This window comes from Canis lupus, chromosome 24 (genome assembly GCF_048164855.1).
Source record: "Canis lupus baileyi chromosome 24, mCanLup2.hap1, whole genome shotgun sequence".
Classification (NCBI taxonomy): Eukaryota; Metazoa; Chordata; class Mammalia; order Carnivora; family Canidae; genus Canis; species Canis lupus.
In genome coordinates this window covers 8,862,649-8,873,616 of record NC_132861.1, presented here as the reverse complement: position 1 = coordinate 8,873,616, position 10,968 = coordinate 8,862,649, and the positions used below count along the sequence as shown (strand labels likewise).

At 48.4% G+C, this 10,968-nt stretch overlaps 1 protein-coding gene across 1 annotated transcript in view; it reads left to right on the top strand.

Annotated features, from left to right (window-relative positions):
* The first annotated feature begins 1,280 nt into the window (after window positions 1-1,280).
* Window positions 1,281-10,968, top strand: part of KL (klotho) — a 46,275-nt gene continuing 36,587 nt past the window's right edge. Inside the window, exon 1 of the mRNA XM_072797185.1 lies at window positions 1,281-2,135. Within this exon, the coding sequence (XP_072653286.1) occupies window positions 1,281-2,135 (855 nt within the window). The remainder of the gene's footprint in view (window positions 2,136-10,968) is intronic.

The following is a 10,968-nucleotide window of genomic DNA, read 5'->3' as shown; positions in this document are numbered from 1 at the left end:
AGTGGGAGTGGTTGCTTAGTCTAAATCCTTCTACCCCTTTCCCTTCTTAGCACAGGTGGCAGTGGTGGGACCCGGGGACCTCGAGCTCCCGCACAGCTGCGAACGCAGCGTGGCACAGATAAGTTAGTTGCTAAGTCAGAGCTCAAGGCTAAAACGTGATTACTCATACAACAGATGCAAAAGGATAAAAAAAGGTGAATGACAGTTTTTCAAAGTTGAAACCTTGGTACTTTGGTTTTTGTGTGTGTGCTTTTTTAAAAACACATTATTTTTTTAATAAGAAACTCAAAAACGGTCCTGACATGAAACGTCACCTTCCCCTTCCTCTGGGCCATGGGCAAGTAATTCTGCAAGGCCTAACTCAAGAATACTAGTTTGAAGTGGTTAGAAGGGATCCCTGGGTGGCGCAGCGGTTTGGCGCCTGCCTTTGGCCCAGGGCGCGATCCTGGAGACCCGGGATCGAATCCCACATCGGGCTCCCAGTGCATGGAGCCTGCTTCTCCCTCTGCCTGTGTCTCTGCCTCTCTCTCTCTCTGTGACTATCATAAACATTAAAAAAAAAAAAAAAAAGATAAAAAAAGAAGAAGGTAACAGTATGAGGGATTGTAAAGCAAAGTGTCAAGGCCCCCCAAGCTCCTTGTTCTTCCTTGAAGGCTTTCCGGCCTGGGGCCTGGGGCCGGACCACCCACCCCTTCTCCAGCAGGCGGCTCCCCAGGGGGAGCATCTTACCTAGAGCCCCCCGGGGGACCCAAGACCCCCCCCCTCCCTCCGCCCCCCGCTCCCCGGGCTCTCCCTCCCCACCTCGCCGTCCTCAAAGGATCTCATGCGGTTCCGAATCGGATCCAGCAATGTCCGCGTGGAACTGTTTGGGCCTCCGAGTGGGGGCGGGGACGAAGGCCGGTGCTTCTCCGCCCGCAGAGCCGGGAGGGCAGCCCGAGAACCCGCGCCCCGCGCCCCTCGGGGCAGCCGGGGGCCGCCCCCCTCCCAGACCGACGCGGGCTCCCGGCTCCTCCCGCAGGTGCGCGGACGGGCAGGGCAGGTGGCGTCGCCAGGCCCCTCGGCGGCCGGCGGGGAGCGCGGAGGCACGGGCGCGGGGGCTCCGACGTCCCGACGCGCTCGCCCTCTGCGCCCCCGCCGACGCGGGGGGCGGCGCCGCCTCGCAGGTAATTATTGCCAGCGGGGCCCGGCGGGGAGCGGCGGCGGCGGCGGGGGCGGGCGGCGCGGCGGGGCGCGGGCATAAAGGGGTGCGGCGCGGCCCCAGCGCCCGGCTCCCGCGCAGCATGCCCGCCCGCGCCCCGCCGCGCCGCCCGCGGCCGCCGCCGCCCCTGCCCGGGCCCCTGCCCCTGCCCCTGCCCCTGCCCCCGCCGCCGCTGCTGCTGCTGCTGCTGGCCCTGGGCGGCCGCCGGCTGCACGCCGAGCCCGGCGACGGGGCGCAGACCTGGGCCCGCTTCGCGCAGCCTCCGGCCCCCGAGGCCGCCGGGCTCCTCCACGACACCTTCCCCGACGGCTTCCTCTGGGCGGTGGGCAGCGCCGCCTACCAGACGGAGGGCGGCTGGCGGCAGCACGGCAAGGGCGCGTCCATCTGGGACACCTTCACCCACCGGCCCCCCGCGCCCCCCGGCGCGCCCCCCGCGGCCGGCCTGCCGTCGGGCGCCCGGGCTCCGTCCCCGCCCGCTACCGGGGACGTGGCCAGCGACGGCTACAACAACGTCTTCCGCGACACCGAGGGGCTGCGCGAGCTCGGGGTCACCCACTACCGCTTCTCCATCTCGTGGGCGCGGGTGCTCCCCAACGGCAGCGCGGCCGCCCCCAACCGCGAGGGGCTGCGCTACTACCGGCGGCTGCTGGAGCGGCTGCGGGAGCTGGGCGTGCAGCCCGTGGTCACCCTGTACCACTGGGACCTGCCCCAGCGCCTGCAGGACGCCTACGGCGGCTGGGCCCACCGCGCGCTGGCCGACCACTTCAGGGACTACGCCGAGCTCTGCTTCCGCCACTTCGGCGGCCAGGTCAAGTACTGGATCACCATCGACAACCCCTACGTGGTGGCCTGGCACGGCTACGCCACCGGGCGCCTGGCCCCCGGCGTCCGGGGCAGCCCGCGGCTCGGGTACCTGGTGGCGCACAACCTCCTCCTGGTGAGTTCGGGGCCAGGCGGAGGGCCCGCGGGGAGGGAGGGGCCCGGGACGCCAGGGGCGCGGGGCGCCTCAGCCTCCAGCCTCGACCACCCACCCGAGGAGGCTCCCGGGGGAGGAACCGGGCCGCTGGGGCTGCCCTGGCAAGCCAAGCAGCTGGGAATCGAGGGGGTGGGGAGCTCCCTTCTCTGGGTGTAGGGGAAGCCCTACAGGTAAGGAGGGGACGCTTTCCTGAGAGTCCGGAAGGGGAGACTGAGGAGGGTGGCCAAGAGAAACTGCAAGGTTAGGGAGCCTTGCAGACAGCATGACCCTCTGCTAGAGTTTGTGGAGATGTCAGGAGTTCAGTGTTTAATCCAATCAGATCTGTTTTGCGTGTGTGGCCCATGCACACCCGAAGCAAATTCAAAGGTGTCAGAATCGCATGTCCTGGAGAGCCGGGCTTAAACTCTTCCAAGGTTCTTTCTGTGGCACGCAGAACTGCATCCATCAACCATACTAATCATCAGGAGTGTGAAGACCCCCTTATGCAATCTTAAACAGAGCTAGCCCTAAAAACAGTTGTTTCTACGACTACGGGACGATCTAGAGTATGCCCTCCAACAACTGCATTTCCGTGACCCTTTCTCCAACTTCCAGGATTCCTTAGAGATGAGATTATTAGCCTGACACAACTGATGTTGACACCCTTGTGCGATGCCTTAATACATTTTGACAGCAGGCATTATTGATGAGCCATGATAAAGTTGTCTCTCAAATAATTCTTCCTCCTATTTCTCCTTCACTTGGTGTTCAAGATTAGGTCCCGTTGATCTGCAGGTTCCTTTATAATGATGTCAGTTGTTGGTACATTTTGTACAGTTTTGTATCAGGAGAGAAAGGATTTTTTATGTGTATGTGCAAACATTTTAATAAAAATGTTTAAATGTCTAACTTCTGGTACTGTATTTTGGTGACTTGTGAGCCTACTGAAGACCTATTTGAAATTGAGAATTAAGCCACGTATTTTGAACGAATTCAAGATGAAAACCACTTCTACACACTTTTAATTGAAGCCATAGATAATTGAGGTAGGACAGCTCTGGGTTATTGAGGTGACACAGCGCTCTGAGCTGCTGCTAGTGTTGCAGTAATGGCTAAATTTGATTGTATGTCAGATTCGGTTTGCTACCACAGCTCATAGAAGAATGTCGGATTTGTTGGACCAAAAAACTTGTTATTTCAGATTGATATATATTTTTTCATTAAGATACTTTAAAGCTATGGTAGGAAACTTTTTCAGTCTGTCAAAAAAATTTTTTTGAGGAATCAGAAGACCCTCAACGTCACCTGTTCATGGTTAGTGATAGAAAAGTTATGGGAAGAACTGGCCCCTCTTCTGAAGAAAACATAGGCAAATTTTAGTTCATACCAGAAACAAATAAGATATTTGTGGACCAGCTGGAGGACCTAATAGACCATCCCTGAAAAATCACTGCTTTTTTAAAAAAAGATATTATTTCTTTATTCACGAGAGAAACAGAGAGATAGTTAGAGACATAGGCAGAGGGAGAAGCAGGCTTCTTGAGGGGAGCCCGATGTGGGACCCCATTATGGGACTCTGGGACCACACCCTGAACCGAAGGCAGATGCTCAACCACAGCCACCCAGGTGTCCTTACAAAATCATTTCTTTAGATTTAAATCATACAAGTTCTGTTTTTAGAGTGCATGTAATAAACTCTGCATGTATACAAAAGTCATCAATTTTTATTACAGTGACTTTCATGATAATTTCACTTATCAGGAGTTGGGACTGTAGAAGCTTTCTGGAACTCTGGTATTTGGAATAGTCAACAGGCTTTGGATTCTTATTCCCACTTTTGGCCCTCTGATGAACTTTTCAGTTATATTTTTGTATGTTTACGCAAAAAAACTTGACAAACACTAACCATCCTTCCCAGAAGCAGAGTGGACTTTGTGTTCATAAGAAATTAGTAACAGGTGGACACTTGGTTTTGCCGATGCTGCAAACAAAATGCTGTAAAATATTAATTTTGCTTTCAAATTTCTTTGGTTTGGAATTCAGTCAGTCTTATATACTGTGAAGAGATCATTTGTCATCAAGCATATTAAGTTTTTCATAGGAGATATTTTCCTTCTATTTTCAGTGTTCTTTCTCAGTGGATGTGTTAGGGAGAGGGAAGTAGGGAAGTTTTGACCTTATTGGAAAAGATAAAACATATGCTGCAGATTTTGGTAATAGAACATTTCAGCCAGGACCTAGAAAATTGCTGTCAAGGCCACGAAACCCCTAGCATATACTTTTGCATTTGGGGATCTGATGATGACGAAGGATGAAGCTGGCCAGCACCTCTTCCCTGCCCCATTCTGTGCCACTAATTTACAGGTGGGCTAAGGAGACCCCTTACTGGGAATTCGAGCCAGACTTTCCCCTTCCCCTGCCTCCATTCAATAATCATGGTCTGATGGCCTGGAGGACAGGAGGCAGGCCAAACAAACTGCAAGGTGAATAATGGGGGGCTCTGCTCAAAATGGAGGCCTCCATGTTCTTTTGGAGTCCTGGTACTGAGCTAAACCTTGAAAAAATAGTCCGTGTGTGTAGGTGTGTCTGTGTGTGGGGGTAAAAGAGCCAAAGAGGGACAGAGACAGAGGGAGAAACAGAACTAAAAGCAGGGTTTCCCCCACAGAGCTCTAGGAGCCCACGTTGCTTTGCTCACCTGAGCATCACCCAGAAAGAGGACATACCCTTTCTCTTGACTTGAAGAGAGACTGCTGTGCCTTCACAGCCCTGGGAAGGTCATTCTTGACATCCCCTGAAAAATTTGCACTGAAGGCCTGAGATTGTGATTCCAGCCCCGGAGTTTTTGTTCTGAGTTTTTGTTCTGACCATGGGTTTCTGAGAGGACCAGGACCCAGTTGAAGATACGTGTGGACCTCCCACATGAGAGTCTTGCAAACGCTTGTAAGGGAACCTGTGGGAAAAGACACTGCTTTTCACATGAGGAGGTGGGACGAAAACAGAAATCTTTGGACACTAATGGATGGTACAGACACAACTGGTATTGAGCAGGCCATGCATTCAAATCAATGCTCGTGTCTTAGTTCCTTTCTCTGCGGCATATATCTAGACACTATTTTCTTTTCTCAACACATTTCCTCAACTTGGCTTTCTTGCTTTCCCTCTCAGCTCACTGGTGACTGCTGTGTTCTCCACACCTTGCCTGTAGATGTTAGAGGGCCCAGGGCTCCATCGAGGGGCCTCTTCACTAGATTTACTCCAAGTGAACTCTTGAAATACTCTAGATCCTGATGATTCCAAGTTTTGAGTCTCTAGCCAGAACTTGTGCTCTGAGCTCCAGACTTGGAGAGACAACTGCTTTCTCCACTTAGATGCTCAATGGGCACGCCATATTGAACACAGCCAAAAGCAAACCTTTGTTCTTCTCATCTCCATTATGGCAACTCTGCTCTTTCAGTTGGCTTAGCCCGAAACCTTAACTCCTCCCTTTTTCTCACATCTTACTTTCCATCCATCAACAAATTCTATAGCCCTATCTAACCTTCAAAATGTATCCAGAATCCAACCACTTTTTTTTTTTTTTTTTTTTTTTATCTACAGCCACGGATCCAAGTCCCTGTCAGATTCTGCCTGGGTCATTGGAATAGCCTCTTGCCTAATGTCCTTGCCTCTGCCCTTGCTTCTTGCAGTGTGCCATGATGGGCATTCTCAAGGCTATATCATCATGTGTGAGCAAGACAAAGTCCTTTATTTATTAAAAATCCCACCTTTCCTTCAATGACCAGCTCACGCATTCCCTTTGGCTCCACACCTGATTGCCATCTCTTCCTCCTCTGAAATCCCACTGTGCTTCATTTCTGATGCCTCCTACCACAGGCCTCCTTCATGTAACCATTTGCCTTCTTTCACTTTTCTACTGGTTGGGTTGGGCAATTCCTTCAGTGAGGAAACCATGTTCACTTCGTCTATCCTAAAGTGCCACCATGTCCTTGGTAGGTGCTCAGAAAGTGGCTTCTGGCCATTTAATAGCTTTTATAAGCAGATGCTCCTAAGATTTGCTCTTACTCTCTTTGTCAATTTTTCTAGCCACTTTCCAATGGGACAGGAAGTACCAAATCCTAACCAGAAAGATCAGTAAGCATAAAGGAGCAGAATCTGACATTTTCAGTAAATATTTAAGGTTCATCGTCAGATTTATGATTCCATTGTAAAAACCACCAATTAAAAATTAGAGTCACTGTGCAATATTATGAAGACGTTTCCAGAATGGGAGGTAGGGGAAGTCTCCTGGCTGGCTTTAGTAGCATGACTTTTGTCATCTGGATGACTTTTCATTTCTCAAGTAATAATGAAGGCAGTTTATCTGCCAGATACATGCTCAAATTGTATATGCCACATGCTTTTGGGAAGCACTTTGCCAATTTTCCTCTCATTAAAATATATTTGGTACATAGATGTAAAAATCAACTTGGTTGGAAGTTAATGTGTTTTGTAGAATAGTACTGAGTTCCTTAGTGTGTTTAATCAGAAATAGTTAAAATATCTTCCAGGGCGCTTGACTCACTCTTCTTTGAATATCTGATTGAACATTGCGTTTTTTAAAGGTTACAGTCAAGTCCAAGAAAAATTTTAAGAATAGGAAAAAAGACTAATAATTTCAAAATCATAGCAATGTTTAGCAATGTCAATAGAAAAGAGGGAAAATACGAACTACTCAGCATTCGAATAATGTCAATGCGTACTTCTTAAGTACAAAATGAATGAATGCAAAACAGTATACCTGACTGTGTAGTTAGTCATAGCTTTGGCTTATAGAACCCTTCTGAGTTATATTAATTTTTCAAACAGTAAGATTGTTCTAAGCCAGAATTTTATTATAATTAACCTGTACAAAATGTGCCTTTCTTTCAATGAATGTCATCTTTTTAAGGCATGAAGGAAAGTTGAGGTGTAGGAGGAGAATGGAATACATGCCTATTGGGAGGATAAGAGTGGGTGAGTAAAAATACATAGTCACTGTCCTCCAGGATCCACATCTTCTCAGGAAACTGCTGAATTATACTTGTAATCCATACTTAAACAGATAAGTATACCTATAGGATAAGTAAAATATGTGTTGATAAGGTAAATAGATACTTCAACAGATAATTTCCTTTTTATATACTCTACCTTGATATATTCTGGATACAAAAGTAGTGTGAAAGATCACTATACACCATTACTTAGCCTTCAGAGGCTTGACACAAATATTCCCATCATGTAATAACAACAGGCAGCATGGATTGTTTACTCTTTTGTGACTCCTTGAGGTCATAGACAATAATATCATATTATTTTTTTAATGTTTAGTGGTTATCTCAGCCCTTGATAAGGAAGAATATAATAGATATAAATTCTAATGAAGGAATTAATGTAGATGTAAAATAATCTCTATTTCAGTATATCTTTTTTCTTTCTTTATTAAGTAGGCTCCACACCCAGCATGGAGCTCAGTGCGGGACTTGAGTTCACGACCCTGATTCTCAAGCAAGAGTCTGAGGCTTAACCCACTTAGCCACCCAGGTGTCCCCTTTTTTCTTTCGTCTTAGTTGAATACTTATAGTCTGCTTTCTCACACAAATCTGGGGAAGAGTTTAAAGCAGTGAGGAAGAACAGGGGAAAATGTCTTGCCCAGACAGGTAATGACCTTTGTGCATTTCCTGGGCAAGTAGTAGACCATTTCATCCGGTGACAGAGAAAGAGGGAAGGGGAAGACTGTGGCTCATGAGTGCCTGACCTGGAGGGCTGCATGGTCCTTTCCACTCAGGTCCCCTTGGCCGAGCTACTCAGTCACATGGTGTAAGGAACCTGGGAATTATGTCCCGCTGTGCAACTGGAAGTGTAGCAAATCCAATTCTGTTGAAATCAGGTGGGAACAGATCGTTCAGAAGAACCAGCAATCTCTGCCATACTGCCTACCTCCCCGATAAATTGTGAGAAGGAAAACAAAATCATGAATGTCAACATGTCTTGAAAAATGTAAAGAGCTCTACAAAGGTGAAGTATGGATTTATCGTAATAATAAAAAAAGTGAAAGCACTTGGGAAATGGTACTCTTGAGCTATTTAGAAGAAAGGAATTAAACATTTTAGAAATTGTTGCTTCACTTCTTCATTTGCAACTTATAGTACTCAATGGAATGAAATCTTTGCAATTATTTCGATAGCATTTGACCAAAGATTATTCAAATCATTTTTGAAATACTTTATTTTCATAAAGCACATTACCAACTTACTCTGTTGAACCGAGCTTGGTGTTTAAAAGAAATATACTTAAGTTTACGACTGCAGCAATTTGATATATTGACTAAACTAAAGATAAACCTTTAGTGAACTTTTGTGGTCTCGGTCTGAATAGATTTTTTATTAATAACATTATGGTTTGAAGTATGGATGACAGAACATCATCCATGAACCATTATCTTTGTGGTTTGATAAAATACTCAAAATAAACAAAGCAGTGATATACAGTAAGTTTAAATACAACGGTTAAGCAAATACTATTTCCATGTCTATAGTGCACATTTAAAACAAAAAGTTTTTATGTATTTATTCATGAGAGACACAAAGAGGCAGAGACATAGGCAGAGGGAGAAGCAGGCTCCCTGCAAGGAGCCTGATACAGGACTCGATCCCAGGACTCCAGGATCACGGTCTGACCCAAAGGCAGAGATACTCAACCACTGAGCTACCCAGGTGTCCCTATAGTGCACCTTTATTTGATCATTAGAATGCTGGAAATACAAGGGACCCGGGATAATCCTCAATCAAATTTCTTCTCAGGACAAACCACTTGCAGTTACCCTAATGGGATCTTCCAGCTTCTGCTTGACTATTTGCAGCAAGAGGAACTCTGCTCCTCCCAAGTAACACACTCAGTTCTATCTTTGATATTGAATGGGAAGCCTGCCTTTCATTTCAGGGCTTTAGCACAGGACTCAACCCTGGTTGGGTCTTGACCTTTCCAAACCTCAAAGAATAAAACTAACTGCTTTGTGATGAGACTGCCTTTCAAATGTCTGAAAAGGCCACTTTGTTCTGCCTAAGTATTTTCTCTTCATGCTAACATCTGCCCCAAGAAGAATCATAGAGAGCTGGACATTTAGCCAAGGCCCACTTCCTGAGAGCCTACTATGTGGCAGGCAGGCATGCTGTTGAATTCTGAGAATGCAAATATGACCCTAGAGAGGCCTCTGTATCTTCTGACGACGAAAAGATGGGGCAGGAGATGGAAAAGTTGATCTTCCTATTTCCTGGGGGTAGGGGCTGGGTCATGGTCTCCAAGAAGCAGAGCAGTCTAGGGTTACCTATCGGGCCTGTCTCTGTCCCGTCATCCTTAACAGGGGTTTGGAGATGGATGCAGATGACTGAGCATAAGCTGCCCGAGGTCTCCAGGCTCAGGATCCTGAAGTGAACAGGGACTCCTGGCTATATTTTCAGGTTCTTTTTTGTAAGGTCTAGGGGATGCCTGCAAACCCACAGGGGAGGTAAGGGTGGTAGAGAATGTACTTCACTTCCAGGCCCCTGCAAGCCTGTTGGGGATGCCCCTTCTCCTTCCTACATGACTCGCCCTTCTCTCTGGATTCCTTAGCACTTAGTCTTTCCCTCTAGCCCCTTCCCCATCAGTGACCCTAGTTCTTTCCTGGTGTTGGCATCTCTTTACTCAATCTCAGGCCTTTCTGCTGGGGCTTGGCAGAGATGGGAACAACAGTGGTAGGGTGTTTGCTCAGGGCTCAGGTACATCCTCCCTGAAATGGTCTGAAGTCGAGCAGAAGTCGAGGAGGGATATTTTCAAAGCACACTCTTAGGCCTATATGAGAGATCCATTTCCTCATATTTACCTAATAGGGACTGTGTTTACTGTGAACCAGCCGCCTCACCCTTTCCAGTCTTCCTGGCCAGGGTTCCATTGCAAAGCCTCCCTGCACCCACGGATGACCAAAGACTTCTCTCTCAGAGTCTTCAGGTTTGCCCCAGCTGTAGAAGAGGCTGGGGTTGGGGGTAGTGATTGGTGGTTTAAGGCTGGTGGGTCTCACATCACCACAGAAAGAAAGATAAGGTAAGACCCCTGCCCTCATGTCACTTACAGATGAGTTGGGGAGAGATGGTTGTCAAATAATTATATTAAAATGTCTTAAGCGCCTTATTATAATAAGTACCAGGAAGAGTGGGGGGTGCCAGGAAAGGGGGGATGAGTAAGAATTTTGGGGGGCAGTCAAGGAAAACTATACTGATGAGATCAGGGGCTGGCAGGCTTTTCAGCAGAGGGCTAGGTTTTAGGCTTTGCAGGTCATGCAGTGTGTGTCCACACCATCAGCAACGAGGGACTGAATGGGCCCAGCAGGGTCCTGGGATAGCTTCATTTACAAAAATAGGTGTGGGCTGGAGTGCAGGCACCCAACACAGAGCGGGGCGGCGGGGGGGGGGGGGGGGGTGTCGGGAGAGCGGGGGGGGGGGGGGGGGCGGGGGCGGGGGCTTGTGGCATTCTAGGAAAGCAGCAGGCAGTCAGGACAGCTGAGAGAGGTAACCATTCCCCCTACAGGGGCAGGACTTGGAATGCCTGAAGCATCAGGGGAAAGGGAGGGAGAGAAGCTGGAAACAACCTAGAATTTTTCAAGGTGTCTTTTTTTTTTTTTTAAGATTTTATTTATTCATGAGTGACACAGAGAGAGAGAGAGAGGCAGAGACACAGGCAGAGGGAGAAGCAGGCTCCATGCAGGGAGCCTGACGTGGGACTCGAATTCGGGTCTCCAGGATCAGGCCCTGGGCTGGAGGGAGCG